The 21,070-nt window shown below is 35.4% G+C and overlaps 1 protein-coding gene across 15 annotated transcripts in view; it reads left to right on the forward strand.

Moving 5' to 3' along the window:
* Window positions 1–21,070, forward strand: part of CCDC18 (coiled-coil domain containing 18) — a 110,575-nt gene that overhangs the window by 51,346 nt on the left and 38,159 nt on the right. For 14 of the 15 annotated variants that reach the window (XM_017974951.4, XM_009001721.5, XM_017974950.4 and 11 more), the window contains 7 exons: window positions 1,147–1,281; window positions 1,436–1,513; window positions 4,146–4,262; window positions 13,378–13,545; window positions 16,589–16,731; window positions 19,654–19,817; window positions 20,023–20,236. In XM_017974951.4, coding sequence (XP_017830440.4) covers window positions 1,147–1,281; window positions 1,436–1,513; window positions 4,146–4,262; window positions 13,378–13,545; window positions 16,589–16,731; window positions 19,654–19,817; window positions 20,023–20,236 — 1,019 coding nt within the window. The remainder of the gene's footprint in view (window positions 1–1,146; window positions 1,282–1,435; window positions 1,514–4,145; window positions 4,263–13,377; window positions 13,546–16,588; window positions 16,732–19,653; window positions 19,818–20,022; window positions 20,237–21,070) is intronic. The other variant, XM_078332485.1, reaches the window with a different exon arrangement.

Below are 21,070 nucleotides of genomic sequence, written 5' to 3' on the forward strand. Positions count from 1 at the left end.
TAATTTTTGATGTGTTATTTGATTGTTTTCAGAGTTCCTTTCTTTTAATACATATAAATATTTTTTGAGACAGGGTCTTGCTCTGTCACCCAGGCTAGAGGGCAGTGGCACTGTTACGGCTCACTACAGCCTCAACCTCCCAAGCCAAGTGATCCTCCTACCTCAGCTACCCAAGTAGTTGTCGCTACTTTGTAGTAACAGGGTTTCGCCATGTTGCCCAGGCTAGTGTCAAATTCCTGTGCTGAAGTGATCCACCTGCCTTAGCTCCCAAAGTATTAAGATTACAGGCATGAGCCTGCACCCTGCCTATTTTAATATTTTTTAGTTAATCCTGTTGCTGTCTTATTATAAGGGAGTACGTATGTGTGATATAGATCAAAAGATAAAACATTAATTTTATACTTCTGTTTATATAATATATACATACATACTCAGTAATTTCCTATTTTGTCTTCACAAACCTTTTTTGACAGTGTCAGCACCAACTATTGGTGAAGTTGTGAGGAATGAGAATTCTTTTATTTCTAATGGGCACTTTGAAGAAAAATACCTAACGAAGTTGGAAATGTACATATCCTACAACTAGGAAGTCTACTTCTAGGTGGTCTGTTTTAGAGAAATTCTTACACATGTACATAAAGAGACATATATAAAGGATATGACTATAGCATTATTGTAATAGTATGTAGTTGTAGTATCTAACTGTTCGTGAGTAGAAGAGTAGACACTTTATTTTTACAATAGGATAATATACTTAAAGTAAATGAACTAGATCCACATATATCAACATGGATGAATGTCTATAACAATATCGATTGGAAAAAGCAGATTGTCAAAACTTAGAGGTGTTGATATCTATGTAAAACTTCAAGATGGAAAACTACATATTGTTCAAGAATATTTTGTAAAAGCACACAAAACATGTATGAGGATGCTACAGACTAATTTCAGCAAAGCATGGGTGAGGGAGGAAAGGGAGAAGAAATAGGCATGTGATTTCATTTCTTCCTTAAAAAGAGAGAGAAGCTGAAGACAATTTGGCAAAATACAGAAATTACATAATTTCTGTTGTAGTTTCACATGTATTTAGTAAATTGTTTCAGATTTTTAAAATATTTAATATGAAAATTCTGTTTTCATGTTTAGCTTGAAGCTCAACTAGAGAAAAAGGACCAACAATTTAAAGAACAAGAAAAGACCATGTCCATGTTGCAACAAGATATGATATGCAAACAGCATCATCTTGAATCACTAGATAGACTCTTGACGGAAAGCAAAGGGGTAAAATCATGCTTATAAATGTGCTATTTAGAAGTTGACTAATATTTTATATTTCTATAACTTGCCTTTAAGTCTAATCACATCAGTTAACAGTCTGTTACTAATGCTAATATTTGCATACTTACATTTTTCTTACTGATCTGTATGTTGTCAGGAAATGGAAAAGGAAAATACGAAGAAAGATGAAGCTTTAAAAGCATTACAGAATCAAGTATCTGAAGAAACAATCAAGGCTAGTATGCTAATATTTTAATTTACTTTTCTTTATTTCCTTTTTTTTTTTAACAGACAGAATCTCTCATTTGCCTAGGCTGGAGTGTAGTAGCATGACAGTAGCTCACTGCAGCCTTGAACTCTTGAGCTCAAGTAATCCTCCCACATCAGCCTCCTGAGTAGCTAGGACAAGCGTGCTCCCACATGCCTGGTTAATTATTTTTTTCTTTTTGGAGACATTTTTGTGATGTTTATCTGTATGAGATTCAGACTTTCAAACTCTGTTCAAATAAGAAATTGAACAGAGTAGTGGATGCTTATCTGTATGAGATTCAGACTTTCAAGCTCTTTTCGAATAAGTAATTCAATAGAGTAGTGGATGCTTTGGGTTTTTATTAATTGTTTATTAGCTATAATTGATTAATTTCTAATTTATTTTTTAAAATTTCAGGCCCAAAAATATTGAAAGAATAGTGTACTCCTCACCTAGTTTCACTCTCTGTTAAATTCTAGGTACACTTATGTTATCTCTCTCTCTACACATACACATGCATACATGCTTATGTGTATACCTACCAACCTACTTCCTTTTTCCCAAACCACCTGAGAGAAGGTTACTGTTGTCATAATGCTTGACCCCTTTAATACTTAATATGTATCTCCTTTGAACAGAAAATTTCTCCTCTGTGGCCACACCACCACTACACTACAGAAAAGTCAACATTAATTCAGTAATATCATTCAACACTGTCCATACTATGATTTCCCTGGTTACTTTAAAATGTCCTTTATAGCCTTGCTATTCAAAGCATGGTCTGTGAACTAGCAACATCAGCATCACCAGAAGCTTGTCACATTTGCACAATATCTAGCCATACCCCAGAACTGGGACTAAAGTGAACCAAGTAAGATGACACAAAATTTAAGGAGATACCCAATATGAGATACCTTATCTCATTATTTTAAGGGCATATATTTTCATTGATCATTAGCAAACAAACTTAAGGGTGAGTCTTTGAGGCCATGTGAATGTACTGTCCCTCAATAACCTTATAATAAATGGTTTTAATATCTAAATGATGAATCTTGCCTGAATGAGTTATTATATATTAACTATCAGGTAGTGATATTCTGACAGAACCATAGATTTTTATATTTTTTTTTCTCTGTGTGAAGGATGATACAAGTCTCAATGCCCATTCTGTTTCATAAAAAAGAGAATTTACAAGTATTTATAATTTTCACAAAACAAATGTTAATTAAAAATTATTACTAAGACAGTTTATTAACAAAGATAACCATTCAGAGTTACAGATTTTTTAGCTGTTATTGGTTTCATACACAGACTAAAAGGGTATTCAAAAACTATGTATCTTATAAGATTTCCTTCTTAGAAATAAGAGTGGCAAAGATAATTTCAGGATGTAGAATAGAATCTGCAAGAGGGAATGTTTTTCTCATTTTTTCATCTGCTAAGAAATCTAAGATTTCTTTCACTTTTTCAAGACTGCCTACTAGAACATTATTAAAAGGAAAAACACCATTGAGAAGCTCAAATTTACAATAAAGAAAACAAGGAGCAAGACAAGAATCTTATTAATAGATGGAATGTGGAGCATGTATGCAATATGTGGGCCATGAACTAAAAGTACCAAATTTGAGTTGTTCTTTGGTATTAAGGTAGTAAAGCAGTGGCAACTATATGAACACTTGGACCAAGTTAAATTGCTGCCTTTCTGAAAATATTTTCACAGTTTGAAAGCAAAGAAGGTTGCACTCCTCTTTTCCTAGCTGACAAAAAGTTCTCTTTTCTTAGTAACTTCAGCATTTAAAAATATTCTCACTTAAGGCCAGTCACTATGGCTTATGCCTGTAATTCCAGCACTTTGAGAAGCCAAGGTGGGTAGATAGGAGTTCAAGACCAGCCTGGCCAACATGGCAAAACCCAGTCACTACTAAAAATACAAAAATTAGCCAGGTGTGGTGGTACAAACGTGTAATCCCAGCTGCTCAGGAGGCAGGAGAATCACCTAAACCTGGGAGGCGGAGGTTGGAGTGAGCCAAGATCACACCATGTACTCCAGCATAGGTGACAGAGCAAGACTTTGTCTCCAAGAAAAAAGAATTCTCACATCAGCATCATTAACAGTATGCTAGTTTGTACTCACTTTCCTATTTTTCCTATTCAAGGAGGCTTAAGAAGTAGGCGTAAATAGTACTTCCTTTTAAAGAAAAGGTTTTAGAGTGTTTGGCCTACAGTTGGTCCCAGTTTGTCTTGTCTGTTCTGGCTCCCAAATAACTATTTCCTACAAATTCATCTTCTTACTACCCTAAGCTCTTGCCAACTTCTCACCATTCCCTTTTACAGGGACTTGTTTCTGAGCATACTCCCTGTTCTGGGAATCCCTTCTCAACTTGTCCAACTTTTGTTTATTCTTCAGGATTCTATCCCCTGGTTTTTTCTTTCGTTTCCTCATTTGCAATGAAGAATTAGTTTTCTCAATAAATATCTTCTATAATGGCATTTTATGTCTTAAATAGGACTGCATATTCACTCTTTGAAGAAGTGAGGTAACATTAGGAGATAATCTGTAAAATATTGAGTATATTGGTTTGTTTTTTTGTGTGTGTGTCCTTTTTTTCCTGCTTAGGTTAGACAACTAGATTCAGCATTGGAAATTTGTAAGGAGGAACTTGTCTTGCATTTGAATCAATTGGAAGAAAATAAGGAAAAGTTTGAAAAACAGTTAAAGAAGAAATCTGAAGAGGTAAATTAACATTTACTTTATATATAGTATATATTTCAAGTGATTTCTTTTTCTTTTTAAGAAGCATGAAACCTAGGACGAATATATATATATATGTTTTTGTTTTTGTTTTCTTTCTTTTGAGACAGTCTCCCTCTGTCACCCAGGCTGAAGGGAAGTGTCACAATCTTGGCTCACTTGAACCTCTTTGCCTCCTGAGTTCAAGTAATTCTCGTGCCTCAGCCTCCTGCATAGCTAGAACTACAGGTGTGCACTACCATGCCTGACTAATTTTTGTATTTTTAGTAGAGACAAGGTTTCATTTTGTTGGCCAGGCTAGCCTTGAACTCCTGGCCTCAAGTGATCCACCCACCTGGGCCTCCCAAAATGCTGGGATTACAGGTGTGAGCCACTGTGCCTGGGCAAAAGTGTATCTTTTATGTATCTGATATAAAAAAGTATTTCCAATAAAATGTAAATTCCAGTTCTATTTTCTTTAAGGAGCAAACATTATTTCAGTGCAAAATAAGATATGCCTTAAAATTCTAATTCTTTTATTTATTTTTAGGGAATCAGAAGAATGAATTATTAATATTACAGTCATTCCAATATAAAATTACATAACACCTCAAACATTGTTTTAGATTAGAGGTTTAAATTCTTCAATAATTTTTCATTTTGTTTTTGTTCTTTTTAGTTATCTGTAGGATTGAGAATTAACTTTAGAATTTCAACTTTTTTGAGATAAGTTTCTCAAATACTGGATTGAAAACTTTACTTGAACATCTAACTCATCTCTGTATGCTCAATTTGTAGCACTTTGATTAGGCACTCACTAAACATTTGCTCAAATGGATAATTGTAATGAAGAATTTATTTATTTCTTTGTTAGAATTTATCATGTGTGTATTTTAAGCTTAAAATTTATTTTTAGAAATGGTTTCCAGTGAATCTTAATCAAAGTTGACTTTTGGCCACTTGTTGCTCATGCCTGTAAGCCCAGCACTTTGGGAGACCGAAGTGGGTGGATTACTTGATGCTGGGATTTCAAGACCAGTTTGGGCAACATGGCACAACCCCACCTCTACAAAAAAAAAATAAAAACATTAGCTAGGTGTGGTGGTGCTTGCTCGTGGTCCCAGCTACTCAGGAAGCTGAGGTGGGAGTATCACTTGAGTCTAGGAGGTTGAGAATGCAGTGAGCCATGATTGTACCACTGCACTCCAGCCTGGGCAACACAGTGAGACCCTGTCTCAAAAAATAAATAAATATCAAGATTGATTTGAATGTATCAGAAAGATTCAATGAGAAAAGCAGAAGACCTTATATCTTTTAAATAGAGTGAATTTATACAGAGAATTAGATACACAGGTGATGAAAGGGTAGAGAAGCCAAACAGTATACCACAGCGACTCAGAGATTATTATAAGCCAGGAACTGCTACCTTTTCAAGGTTAGAGGAACATCAGGGAAAGAAGATGTGATCATAGTCTAGAAGCAGGGCTGCCTATCTGGAGCTGAGGCCAAAGAAAAAGGGTCTTTCTAATAGGACCTGGGGCAATAGAGGAGGAGTGCTGCAGCTACCGGCCATTCCTATTGGCCAAACCTATTTGTGATCTAGAGGGCAAAGGAGGCCAAAAAATGCAGTTTCCTGCGATACACAGAGCAGAGCAGGGGAAAGGTACAGGTAGATCTAAGAGTAAATATGTAGTTGACCAGCACTCCAGACTTAGGTGACCAAGTAATTATATAGTCTTAGAAGTTGAAAAAAAAAAAAAGAACTTCAGATTTTATATAGTCATGTCTTCTTCCCTCCACCTTTCCTTACAAAGGTTTTTATAGCATCTTTGACAGGCATATATTTTTTTACTCCAATACATAGAAAGTAAATCATCTAAACTGTATGCAATTTGATTTTTTAAAATAGGAATGTCAGTTTTTTTACTATGATCTTCTTTAAAGTAGTGTACAAAATACGTTATTTTGGCATTTATTCTACTGTCCCTGCTCACATTCCACTTCAGAGTAAATAGACTCGGCAGAGATGGGATCTACCTAGAGGTAGGCAACATTCGTAATAGGAGAATTTGTTGAGCTTTAGACTTTGCATTCATAGAAACATCAGAGACTATGGTGGATAACAGATATTTACACACACAATAAATAGAACAATTCTTTTTTTTTTCTTCTTTTCTTTTTTTTTGAGATGGGATCTTGCTTTGTTGCCCAGGCTAGAGTGCAGTGGTGTGATCTTGGCTCACTGCAACCTCAGCCTCCCAGGTTCAAACAATTCTTGTGCCTCAGCCTTTCCAGCAGCTAGGATTACAGGCATGTGCCATCATGCCTGGCTCATTTAGAACGATTTTTAAAACAGCTGGAAATATATATCTAGGCTCAAATTGAATTAGAAACCAGAAGCAGTAATCAGGTATATTTGTCCAGACTACAGAGTAAGTAATTTTAAAAGATTTGCAAGCTCATTTATTGCCACTCAATCATTAGCTCAACTGCACATGCATAGGCTTGCTTACTTAAAAGGTCATGTGTCACATGCTCATGTGTATTGATAAAAAACATGGAGAAGAATCCAAGTACTACTTACTATTGACTTATTTGCCTTTACAGCAAATTATGTCTTACAGAGAAAATTCTTTCTAATGTTGGTTAATATAATTAACACCTTATAACAGCAGAGTTGTGAAGTTTTCATTATATATAGCTATATTTTAGAAACTCATTTGATTAATAGTGCATCCATTCTGTTAATAATAGGTGATGTTACAAAGATATTTTTATCTTTTAAATCAGGGAATATGCTGCAATCATATAACTCACTGAATGATTACGTGACCCAATGGTATATTGGTAGTAATTTAGCCATTTGCAAAAACTACATGTTGATTACCTGTTGCAAAAAGCTAATATATATTCCTCTGAGCTTTCGCCTCAGCCACATACTCTTTTCCAGATGCTTAAATATATTTGTGATGAAAATAATACTTTGGGATTCTGAATTTTTGAAAGATATTTAATTTCATATTAAAATGTTTTTAACAGTGCTTTTAAAATGATAAAGTCATATGTTCATGCAAAATTACATTGTCAACATGATGAAAGTAGATACAAAGTAGATGCAAATAAGCCGTGTTTTCTGCATACAGAATTTATTCAATAAAATCAGTTACTTCATTGATAAATATCTTCATTTAAATGGATGGACTTAGATTTTGAGAAGCTGACATATATTTCTGCATTATATTTTACTTTTAAACAACAACTCTGCATTATATTTTACTTTTAAGCAACAATTAAGCAACGATTATCTAGTGATCCTAGATAAAGTTAAGTGTAAGGTATATTTTATCTAAATTTTACTTATTTACTCCAATCATAAAATAGTAAGTACTCTGGGAATATAATCATACATTAGTAGAGAATATAATGTGGAGATTGATCCAAGATGGCCGACCACTAACAGCTCAGGATTGTAGCTCCCAGTGAAAGCTCAGAGAACGAGACAACGCCACATCTTTAGACGAATTTTCGTCACTCACCGATTAGCCGATTCCCAGTGGAGGAGCCCCACGGGTCACCAGCGCGACTCTTGTGGCCGCCACAGTGGTTTTGCCGCGTCTCGGCGCAGCAGCTCTTAATGCAGAGCCAACGGGACTGCTTCCCCTACTGACCAGAGTTTGGAGCTCCAGGAAGTCAGAGCCGCTTGTTGCGGACTCAAGAGGGAAGCCAGACCAGAGATTTCCGGGCAGAAGAGCACCATCAGTCTTACCGCTGCTATTTAGGCTGCCACAGTGGGTTGCTTGGATCCCAGCACTGGGAATCAATAAGTCGGCTGTCGACTCAGAAACCTAATTAGAAAGGCGGTTCATCTACAATGAAGGGAAAAAAACAGCCTAAGAAGGCGGAGTATACTCAAAATCAGAACCCATCAGCAACGGAACAAGCCCTGGTGGAAAAGGACTCATCAGCAACCGAACAAGCCCTGATGGAAAAGGACTCATCAGTAACGGAACAAGCCCTGATGGGAAAGGACTGTGTTCCATTATCTGAAGTAGGCTTTAAAAGGTGGATGATAAGAAACTTCTGGGAGTTAAAGGAACTTGTTCTAACCCAATGTAAAGAAACTAAGAACTTGGAAAAAAGGTCAGATGAAATGTTGAAAAGAATAGACAATATAGAGAGGAATACAAATGAACTTACGGAGTTGAAAAATACAACACGAGAACTTAGTGAAATATGTACAAGCTTAAACAGCCGAATGGATCAAGCAGAAGAAAGGGTATCAGAGGTCGAAGACCAACTTAATGAAACAAAACGACAAGACAAGAACAGAGAAAAAAGGATAAAAAGGAATGAGCAAAGTCTCCAAGCAATATGGGACTATGTGAAAAGACCTAATATATGCTTGATTGGTGTACCTGAATGTGACAGAGAGAATGAATTCAAGCTGGAAAATACTCTCCAGGACATTATCCGGGGAAATTTTCCTAATTTAGCAAAGCAGGACACTATTCAACCCCAGGCAATACAGAGAACACCACAAAAATATTCCTCAAGAAGACCAACCCCAAGGCACATAATCGTTAGATTCACCAAGATCGAAACGAAGGAGAAAATATTAAGGGCAGGCAGAGAGAAAGATCAAGTTACCCATAAAGGGAAGCCTATTAGGCTTACAGCATATCTCTCAACGGAAACCCTACAAGCTAGAAGAGAGTGGGGCCCAATATTCAATATACTTAATCAACAGAACTTTCAGCCCAGAATTTCATATCCTGCCAATTTAAGCTTTACATTTGAAGGAAAAATAAAATCTTTTAGGAACAAGCAAGTACTCAGACATTTTATTACCACCAGGCCTGCTTTACAAGAACTTCTAAAAGAAGCATTGTACACAGAAAGGAACAACCAGTATGACCCTTTCAAAAAATACACCAAAAAGTAAAGAGCATTAACATAAAGAAGAATTTTTATCAATGAAAGGACAAAATAGCCAGTTAATAGCAAATGGCAGCAACCCTAAATTTAAATCGACCAAATCTCCCAATCAAAAGATACAGACAAAATCTAATGGTATATCCAAAGATATACATAGACTCAAAATAAAGGGTTGGAAAAAAAAAAGTACCAACCAAATGGAGAGCAAAAATAAATAAATAAAAAGCAGGAGTTGCAATTTTCACATTTGACAAAATAGATTTCAAAGCTACAAGGATACAAGGGCAAAAGGATTAATGTAATAATAAGAGATCTTAACACCCAGATACATAAGACCCATAATGAGATTTAGATACAACGAGACAGAAAATTGATAACGATATCTGGGACTGGAACTAAGATCCAGAACAAATAAACTCAGTAGAGCTCTCCATTTTAAACACACAAAATATACATTATCCACAAAATCTAACGATATATCTAAAGATATACAAAGACTCAAAACAAGGGGATGGAAAAAAACTCACCAACCAAATGGAGAGCAAAAATAAATAAATAAAAAGCAGGAGTTGCAATTCTCATACTTAATAAAATAGATTTCAAAGCTGCAAGGATGCAAGGGTAAAAGGATTAATGTAACAATAAGAGATCTTAACACCCAGATACATAAGACACATAATGAGATTTAGATTCAAGGAGACAACAAATTGATAACGATATCCAGGACTTGAACTCAGAGCCAGAACAAATAAACACAATAGAGGTCTCCATTTTAAACACATAAAATATGCATTAACCACTTTAAACATTCAAAATATTGATCGGCCATTATTGAAACCCATTTTAGGAATGAAGTAATATTCCTTTTTCCCTCTTTTTCTTTTTTTCCCCTTCTTTTTCTCTTTTTCCCCTCTAAAAAAAAAAAAAGAAAGAAAGAAAGAAAGGAAAGAAAAGAAAGAAAGAAAAAAAAAGAGAATATAATGTAAAAACAATTTGTTCTATATTTACTTTTAAACTAAAGCCAACTGGAAGTTAAAGGACAGTGCACTGAAATGTCAGTATAAGTTTGATAGATATAGGTTATATTTTGTAAATATTTGTGATAACTAATATTAGATATTTCAATATATGTAATTGAAATTTTGTCAGTGGCTAGATTACTGAAATAAAATTTTGTTGTTATTATGTGGTAAGGCTTTGAGTTTTGGTTAGATCTTATGTTTTTCTTCTATTTTGTCTTATTTTAATGTCTTGTTCATTTTTTTTCTCTGAATAGGTAAGTATGAGACAGGATGTTCCAATAAAGAAAAAAATACTATTTAAACATATCTTGCAGGCAAGTCAGTTCTATATAAAATAAACCACTACATAAGTGTGATCTGCAGGTTTTTTCAGGAGCTAAGAGAGAAAACAGAACAGATGATACTGATACATATTTACACTAAATTATTTTCATACAGACAGAATTAAGCAAAACAGATTTGCATGTAAAGGGATTATAATAACAGGATTAGAGATCAGTTAGTTGCCTGTTATATCCAGGGTTACTTCAAGTTTGCATCATCATCATATAATGAAGAAATCAGAAATGTAGGAGCTTCTCATCATGAGCAAAGAATATTTGGCTCTGAAGGCCTTAATGTTCACCTGCTGGATAGTTAGAAAAAAAAAAAGCAAATCATAATTCTCTTCCACTATTTACTATAATGAGTTTAAAATGAGTTTAAAATTCCTTTTGGAATGATAATTATTGGAAAGATTCTTTGCTTTAAAGGAACGGCTTTATTTTCCTTCATTTAAAAAATTTATTACATAAGCAACTAGAAGAAAAGTTTTAAAGAACATTTACCTACAGCCCATTCTCTAATACTTCAGTTTTCATTTTTCCATTTACATTTATATTTTTCAAAATTATATTAATGAAGTGTGATTTTTTAACTATAAATTTTTATGTGTTAACTGTCTTTTTAATTATTTAAATGGTTGCATCATTTTTAATCACATTGACAATCATCACTTATTAAATCTTCCATTCACTGTGGTAGATGAAGAATTATAAAATATATTTTAAATTGTGTTTTATTGTTGATACTATTTTAAAAATAAATATTTTTATTTTTTAGAGGACATCAACACAGGCTACTCTCCACAGGTATAATGATGTATTTTTTTTTTTTTTTTTTTTTTTGAGACAGAGTTTCACTCTTGTTGCCCAGGCTTGAGTGCCATGGCACAATCTCAGCTCACTGCAACTTCTGCCTCTCGGATTCAAGCAATTCTCCAGTCTCAGCCTCCCGAGTAGCTGGGATGACAGGCATATGCCACCATGCCGGCTAATTTTGTATTTTTAGTAGAGACAGGGTTTCTTCATGTTGATCAGGCTGGTCTTGAACTCCTGACCTCAGGTGATCCACCTACCTTAGCATCCCAGAGTATTGGGATTACAGGTGTAAGCCACCTTGCCCAGCCTATTTTACTCTTAATAGGTGCTCTTGGATAACTTTAAAAGTATCTTTTAAAGCAATTTTGGACACCATCATATTCAAGTCCTAAATATTTTGAATAATTAGTGAAATTTCTTTAGTAACTAGTGTCATTCCTTTATGTGTTTTTTGGGGCATAAATATTCAGCAGTGCTTTGCTGGGATATTATTTTATAAACAATAACAATAAATAGCACCAAACATCATATAGTGCTTTTATGACTATATAAATAATAAATAGTTTATCATTAGTAAGTATGAAAGAATCAGGTGGAGTGCAGATAAAACCATGGCTGCCTATGCTCTTCGCTACTTCTGGGAGAGATCAAACAGAACATGCTCCTTTTTATACTTTTTATAGCAATGAAATGTGGCAACATCTGTGTCTACCTCGGGAAGCCTATTTGTGACTAAAAGTTCAGGATTTTTTTTTTTTTTTTTTTTTTTTTTGCGATGGAGTCTTTCTGTAACCCAGACTGGAGTACAGTGGCACAATCTCAGCTCACTGCAACCTCCACCTCCCTGGTTCTAGCAATTCCCCTGCCTCAGCCTTTCAAGTAGCTGGGATTACAGGTGCATGCCACCATGACTGGCTAATTTTTTTGTATTTTTAGTAGAGACCAGGTTTCACCATGCTGGCCAAACTGGTCTCAAACTCCTGACCTCAGGGAATCCACCCGCCTGGGCCTCCCAAAGTGCTGGGATTACAGCTGTGAGCCACCACGCCTGGTTTTTTCTGTTTGTTTGATTTTTGAGTTGAAGTTACACTCCTGTTGCCCAGACTGGAGTGCAATGGCACGATCTCAGCTCAGTGCAACCTCTGCCTCCTGGGTTCAAGTGATTCTCCTGCCTCAGCCTCCCGAGTAGCTAGGATTACAGATGCATGCCACCACGCCCAGCTAATTTTGTATTTTTAGTAGAGACGAGGTTTCTCTATGTTGGTCAGGCTGGTCTTGAACTCCTGACCTCAGGTGATTTGCCTGTGTGGGCCTCCCAAAGTGCTGGTATTACAGGTATGAGCCACCACACCTGGCCAGTTCAGAGTTTTTAATGGGGGCTTGTTGCACAGGAACAATGACCAGCCTACAAGTATCAAAAGTTTCAGTTCAGCCGGGAGCGGTGGCTCACGCCTGTAATCCCAGCACTTTGGGAGGCCGAGGTGGGTGGATCACGAGGTCAAGAGATCGAGACCATCCTGGTCAACATGGTGAAACCCCGTCTCTACTAAAAATACAAAAAAATTAGCTGGGCATGGTGGCGCGTGCCTGTAATCCCAGCTACTCAGGAGGCTGAGGCAGGAGAATTGCCTGAACCCAGGAGGGAGGTTGCGGTGAGCCGAGATCGGGCCATTGCACTCCAGCCTGGGTAACAAGAGCGAAACTCCGTCTCAAAAAAAAAAAAAAAAAAAAAAAAAAGTTTCAGTTCCCCAGGCAGGCAAAACAACCTCATCCATTAGGAAAATTTTAAAAGCCAAATTTCCTATAAGCAGGTTCTTCTAATACATCTCCCCATCAGAAAAATGAAGACTGCCCTTCCAATGACAAACTATAGACATGAATACAATTGTTCCATATGACAAGGATCATTATCTGATGATGAAGACAGCTTTGACATTTTATTGCCTTTTATTTGAAACATTGCATTGTATTGAGATATACACACACATATATATATATATGTGTGTGTGTGTGTGTTTGTAGGTATATTGTTTACAGAAAGAGCTAAAGATAAAAAATCACAGTCTTCAGGAGACTTCGGAGCAAAACAGTATTCTACAGTATACTCTACAGCAACAGCAGCAAATGTTACAACAAGAGACAATTAGAAATGGAGAGCTAGAAGATATTCAAACTAAACTTGAAAAACAGGTATATATAATTAGCCCAAGATTGTTTTACTTGTGTGAAAGAGAAATTTTTAAATTTCGGTTAGTTTTTTAAATTGCTGTTTGTTTGGATACTATGACTCGTGCCTATAATTCCAACACTTTGGGAGGCCGAGGCAGGCGGATCACCTGAGATCAGTAGTTTGAGACCAGCATGGCCAAACCTCATTTCTACTAAAAATACAAAAATCAGCCAGCTATGGTGGCACATGCCTGTAACCCCAGCTACTTGAGAGACTGAGACATGAGAATTGCTTGAACCCAGGAGGCGGAGGTTGCAGTGAGCCAAGATGACACCACTGTACTCCAGCATGGGTGACAGTGTGAGACTCCGTCTGAAAAAAACAGAAAACAAAAAACTGCTGTTTAACCTCTAGGATTTTGCCTTTTAAGAAGTATTCTATATTAATATTGTAAAATAAAATTCTATTCCTATGTAATCTGACCTCCAACTCTTATAACAACTCTTATATGTTTGCCATTACATACAATTTATAATTCATACTTCTTTATTCAGTCTGTCTTCTTGTCTTCTTTTACCTAATCTGAATACCTATAATTTTTCCTTTTTGGATCAAGACATGGTGTATGATATTCCTTAGAGAAATGGCAAAGCGGTGCACTAAAAGAAAAATCCCAAGGGGAAATACCCCTGAAAGTTGTAAAACGAAAAATTATTACTTACTTGAATGTAAGAATCCTCGATAATTTTATACTAGAATCTAATCTTTTTTCTTTAATTCATTACTGAATTTATCTGAATTCTTTAGATATTTTACATTTTTATTTTGTTTTTCTCTTTCTCTTTCAAAAGAAATCAAATTTACAGTAATGTTTAAATTAGAAAATGATCATCCCCTGTAATCTTACTGTATTTTCCTTTTTTGTCATTTGTGTGATCTTTTATTTACTTGTTCTGAATTCATCCTCAGCCTTTCCAGTGGAACTGAAGAATCTTCCTTTCACTGCATTTAAACACCTCAGGCAGGTATTCTGTATTTTTTTTTTAGGAGACATCTTGTGACTCTCCATCCCTTTTGTTAAAATTTAGACCTGCTTACTGTGCCTGCTATACAGCTAAATGCTTCATCCTGAAGCGTTTCTTCTCTCATCTATGTTTGATTCCCACTTCCTACATCTTTTGTCATTGACTCTGTTTCTTGCAGGATTGATTATGATTATTGGTCCTTTTAAGGTGGTTTTCATTTCTATAATGGTTGTATTTTTTTTCTGTTTTTTCTTTTCCTTTTTTTTTCTGTCACCAGTTCATTTGTATTTTTTATTTGGTGATTTTATTTCTTTGTGATCTTTGTTTTAAAAGATTTTGTGTTCTCGTTAGCTTCATTGATGTCTACGGAAGTTTATATCTAAAAATTTCTTCATTATTTGAAGTAAATTTTTTGACTGCGTTTTCTCTTTCTGCCTTTCATTCATATTCCGCTATGTATAGGTTCCATTTTGCATCTTTAGATTTCTTTATTTAATTAATAATTGAGTAGGTAGATTTTCCTTGGTTCCTTTCTGTTTTTACCTGGGTAGTGTTTTAATTTTATTCTTGGAACTTGAGGTGGAGGGGTGGATATTAATGGGGTTTTTTTGTTTTGTTTTGTTTTGTTTGAGATAGGGTCTTACTGTGTCACCTGGGCTGGAGTGCAGTGACATGATCACAGCTGAGTACAGCCTCGACTTCCCTGGGCTCAGGTGATTCTCCCATTTCAGCCTTCCGAGTGTGTACCACCATGCCCAGCTAATTTTTTTTATTTTGTAAAGACAAAGTTTCACCATGTTGCCCAGGCTGGTCTCAAACTTTTGGGCTTAAGTGATCCACCCTCCTTGGCCTCCCAAAGTACTGGAATTACAGGCATGAACTACCACACCTGGCAAGATATTAATGGCTTATAATGTATATTTAGTTCTATAGTGAGGGATTTTAGAAGAGCAGGAGGAATATTCAGGTTAGAATTGAGAGCTTAACTTTGAGACCACAGCCATATAAATATTCATGAAGACATGGAGTGACTGAGATTACCTAGGGAGAGAATACAGAATGAGAAGCAAGAAGATTGACTTGGGCAGATCCCAGAGGGATGTGATACATGGAAGCCAAAGTAAGTATTTCATTAAGGAAGGAAGGAATGCTGATGTCATTGGCTGTTGGAATTAATGTCAAGTAAAATGAGGGTTGGGAAATGTCCATTGGAATTAGCAACTTGGAAGTCACTGATGATGTAATCCCTATTTCTCTGGAATGGCCTCTGGCTATGGGTTGAAGAATGAGAAGTGAGACAGTGATACAACAAGCATAGAAAACTTTGAGAAGTTGGACTATACATGGGAGGAAATAAAGGATGGTAGGTAGAGGGAGGCTGAGGTCCGAAGAAAAGCTTTTTACAGTGGGAAAGTCTTGAACATAAACATGTTCAATATGTTCAATAAGTGCTAATATAAAAAAACAGTAGAGAGATTGAAGATAGATGGAAAGAGGAGATAGTAGTAGGAAGTTCCTGAAAAAATTGGTAGCAATTAAATCCAGAACACCTATGAAGCAGTTTGACTTACATAGGAGGAAGAATACCCCCTATATTGTAGTAGAATAGAGGAAGAATGAATAGGAACAAATTCGAGTTATGATGGCGGCAAATACAAGTTGTAGCATTTGAGATCATGTGGAAATCTAGGAATCTGTTGAATGAGCCAATTTGTGAAGAAAAGAAAGGAGCAGTTTGATAAGAGAAGAAAGAGCATTTCAAATGGGGATAACGAAAAGAGGAACATTTACTGTCATTTTGTTCAATTATTATAACACTTTAGTGTTAGGTTGTGGCTACTTCCCTAAATAGTAATATGTATGAGAAGTATCTATTTTTAGAAAGTAAGCCTTGCTTTTATATTTTCAAAATATTACTTCTTGATCTGTTTGTTGATTTTTATGATAGATACATCTTGATACTGATAAGTTAGGTTACATATTTATAAAGGTATTTTTCTTCTGAATTTAAAATGTTTACTGAAAACTGCTTTAAAAGGTGTCAAAACTGGAACAAGAACTTCAAAAACAAAGGGAAACTTCAGCTGAAAAGTTGAGAAAAATGGAGGAGAAATGTGAATCAGCTGCGCATGAAGCAGATTTGAAAAGGCAAAAAGTGATTGAGCTTACTGGCACTGCCCGGTAAAATGTCAATATGTTTTATTTACCTTCCCATTTCAATTCAGTGGTATCTCAGTTTCAAAATCAGATAATGTTCAGTGGAGCATTTGTTTGAGGAATTAATGTCTCCATAGTCTGTGTTCCTATTGTATTTTGTTTGTATTTCCCTCACATCTCTCATTACGCTTTTTCTGTATTATAGTTTAGTACTTTAACCTTCCTACTATAGGTTTCTTAAGACAAGGATCATATCTGGTTTATTTTAGGGTCTTATACAACAACTGGCACAGTTCTTTATACCTCATAGGCACTCAGCAACTGTTAATTGTGAATATCATTAAAAGTTGTAAGCAAAAATGTAAATGTACTCACATAGAGGAAACTTTTAGGTGATGCAATTATATAGGGGAAGAGTGACAATATAAAAGTGGTTCTCAGCCTTTACTGAATATTAAAATCACCTCAGGAGTTTGTAAAAAACAAAAAAAAATACTGATGCCTGGCTCCCACTTTTAGATTAAATAAAACCTAAAGATTCTGATTTAATTTGGCTAGGCTGGTCTCAGGCATCAATATTTAATTGATCAAGAGAGGAACTCATGAGCTGAAAGCAGTATCCAGCCTCTTCAGATCTCTTCTACTTTGTCATGAAGAATTGACATAATTTATAATATAATCAGCCCACCCTTCTACCAACAGGGGTCAAGAGTGAACTTTTGCACTGGAGCTAAAACCACATGTCCCCAGGTTCCCTATCCTCCATTGACAGGGGTCCTTTGTATTCAAAGGACCAACTTGCTTCCTCAGATGTCCGTCACTCTCAACAGAGTTGAGGGCATCCCATGTTTAAGGCTAAAACCAAAATTTTTCAGACCTTCTTTCTTCCATTGACAGATGTTCTGTTCACTAACATGGCCTCAACACTAATGTCCACCTTGAGTTTGTGAAGACTGATTATATTATCACTTTATCCGTGTTTATGCCAGATATCACAAGAAGCCCTAGATTTCCAGATCAGCCCTCATATCTCACACTGATTCCCAAAAGGCTCTCCACACATTCTGTTTCTTTCTCCAACCCCATCCCAACTTCTGAAAGACTTGTACTGTGCCTTTTGAACTTCATAATTCATACTCCATATTTACTACTTTTTCTTTTTTCTTGCTGTAATAGAAACCTGACCCTCCCTTAAGGACATTGCTTCTTCCCTTGTAAATTTCTAAAGTAAAAAACTTTTCCCTATATAGCTCTTGTACCACAGGGTTCAGGCTAGGTGTGAAGTATATACTATTCTCTGTGAACCTCATGCCATCAGAACCCTCTCTTGTGCTGATTTCTGTAGACCACCTGACTTACTGTTGCTTTCTCCAGCATCACTTCTGTCAGTCTTCTTGGGTATTTCAATATACATCTGAAGCTTGATCCTTCCGACACCTTGGCTTCTCCTTTTTAACAGTTTCTGTACTCTAATGATCCTGATCTTTAACATAACCTCAGCGACTTTCTCCCATGGGATTATCAAGTACTGAAAATTGAAATCAAAACCAAACAAAAAACTTTTTTTTGGTGGAAAATTTCTAAAATACATATTTTCTTGGCATTTTTACTTTTCCTGGGTATCTCAGGGTTATCATTATATATATCATGCTAAAATGTAGTCATACCCTAATGAAACTTTTGAGGCATATACAGTTCTATTTTTTATAAAATGTCTGTAGGCTACTAATGCTTTTTGAGTCCTTGTATATATTTTCTATAATTTTCCCCTAACTTCTTTGCTGACAAGCTGTTCAGAGCTCTGTATGCCAACTTCTTTTGATTATTCTTTTATAATCTGTTTTACATCTACTTTAATATTAGAGCTAATCGGTCAAGGTAAAAATTTTTTACTTGGGATTTTAGAAATGTAAAACTGTCATTAGCACTTGTCTAATCTAGTAGTTCTTAAGTTAGTTGGTCTATGGACATATTCGAGAATCTGGTGAAAAGCTATAGCTTGTCCTCTGTACATAGATGTATACATGTACATTATACATGTATAATTTTGCATATTATTTCAGGAGTTTTATAGTTTTTCTTAAGTTGACTCATGGACTTCTGATTAAAAAACTCTTGAACAAATCCAAATTTGTTGAAGTTTTATTTAGAAAAGAAATGCTCCTAGTTGCAAACTCAATTTAGAAATTTCAAAGATCAACAGAAACAGTGTTGACACAAAGAAAAATGAACTCTTCCTACTGTTGAGGATAACATTAACAATTGTTTAATTAGTGAATATCACTTTGGAATTACCAACAAAGGGACTCAAAACTGGCTCTTAGTATGTTGATTTGTCTGTAGAGGAGCTGCCATATTAGAATAAGCTCAAGACTGACAGAATTAGTAAACATGGCCCTATCACTATGAACAACTAGTTGTATTTTCTCAGACAATTCACCTAGTCTTCCAGTTTTCTATTCTGTTAAACAGGGTAGTTGCGCTAGTCTAGGAATCTCTAGTCCCTTTTAAAGCTAAAAAAAGGATAGAACGAATAAACTCTGAGTAAAAACAACTGACTTGGCTCTCCTGTGAGTAGTATGGTTTTTATGATGAATAATTTTTTGGCTTATTTATTGTCTTTGTTGCTAATAACAAAAATTTTAGATGAATGAGGTCCTTGGCTGTTTTCAATACATGCAGAGCTAAAGTTAAATGGAGTTAGACTGAAAAGAATACTAGGCTTGTTAAATATTACCAGGTAGTAGTAAAGTTGTATTTAGTGGTATGTAAAGTATAAAGGAATAGTTTTTAGTTGGCGAATTTTTAAATATAGGCGATTTTAAATTCTGACTAGATACTTTGCTGATTATTTATCCTCATATAACTTTCAGGCTTTCTTTAGTCAGTCACAAATCAGTTAGTTTTTTAAGTTTCTAATTTACCTGTTTTATTGTTTTTAATTAGGCAAGTAAAACTTGAGATGGATCAGTACAAAGAAGAGCTGTCTAAAATGGAAAAAGAAATAATGCACCTAAAACGAGATGGAGAAAATAAAGCAATGCGCCTCTCTCAATTAGATATGATCTTAGATCAGACAAAGACAGAGCTAGAAAAGAAAACAAATGCTGGTAAGCAAGAGGTTACATGAGTTTAGCTGCTTATGTATTTGTACTTACGAAGTGAAATAATGTGAGAATTTGAGATGGTGGGGCTGGAAGGGACAATAAATGGTATTTTGCCCCATGTAGGTGAATAAAATTGAATATTATAAATAAAATTTGTAATGAGAAATGGTGTATGTATAGTTATAAAATCATTCTCTCCTCTTAATAGTAAAGGAGTTAGAAAAGTTGCAGCATAATACCGAAACTGAACTAACAGAAGCCTTGCAAAAAAGGGAAGCAATAGAGACTGAACTACAAAATGCTCATGGAGAGTTAAAAAGTACTTTAAGGCAACTCCAGGAATTGAGAGATGTACTACAGAAGGCTCAGTTATCATTAGAGGAAAAATACACTACAATAAAGGATCTCACAGCTGAACTTAGGTGAGTTAATAATAATAAATGATATTACAGTTATTAGTACTTCATTTTATTACTGCGTCCTTGAATCATAGAGTTAAATGTGTCATTGTGTTCTAGATGTCTAAACTTCTCATGACTTTGACTCACTTTGGCTCTTCCCAGCCAGCCTATCCCATGTCTTATCTAACTAATTCAGCTGTTGTAGGCTGCCAAAACTTGCATCCTCAGTCTTCAGACTATTTTATACTGGCCCTAACGGTAAAAAAAAAAATGATGGAGCCAGCATACAGCAGTGGCTAACAGCAGAAGGATATAGTATTAGTAATATTGTTCTTTGTATTAAGCCCTATTTTATGCCAGGACTCTACCAGGGACTTCACATATTATCTCACTCATTTCCTTGCAACACACCTAATAGATACATATTATCTCCTTTTTAATAGTTGAGAAACCTGAGGCCTTGAGAAAAATAAAATGCTCCAAGTAATACAGGTAGTAGAGTCTAGAGAAGGAAGTTAAAACACAAGTCCAACTCTAAAGTCTGGGATCTTAGATTAGCAGTATAGCATAAACTGCTATGCCAACACACATGTATAGTGAGTGGAGGTGGACAGCCAGATCAGAGCCAAAGTATGGGAAATAGATTCAGAAAAGGAAAACAGTTACAAATTATGATGTAAAATGTGAAATGAACAGGATAAGGAGCAGAAAGATAACCTAGAAACTTAGGTGTTATACCACAGAATTCAGTGTAGGGCCCCCTTTTCTTCTGTATCCACAAACTCCAGTATTTACCTTTTCCTATAATTCCAGATTCAATATCCAACCACTTACTTGTTGTCTCCATTTGGATAT

Source organism: Callithrix jacchus, chromosome 7 (assembly GCF_049354715.1).
Source record: "Callithrix jacchus isolate 240 chromosome 7, calJac240_pri, whole genome shotgun sequence".
Taxonomy (NCBI): domain Eukaryota; kingdom Metazoa; phylum Chordata; class Mammalia; order Primates; family Cebidae; genus Callithrix; species Callithrix jacchus.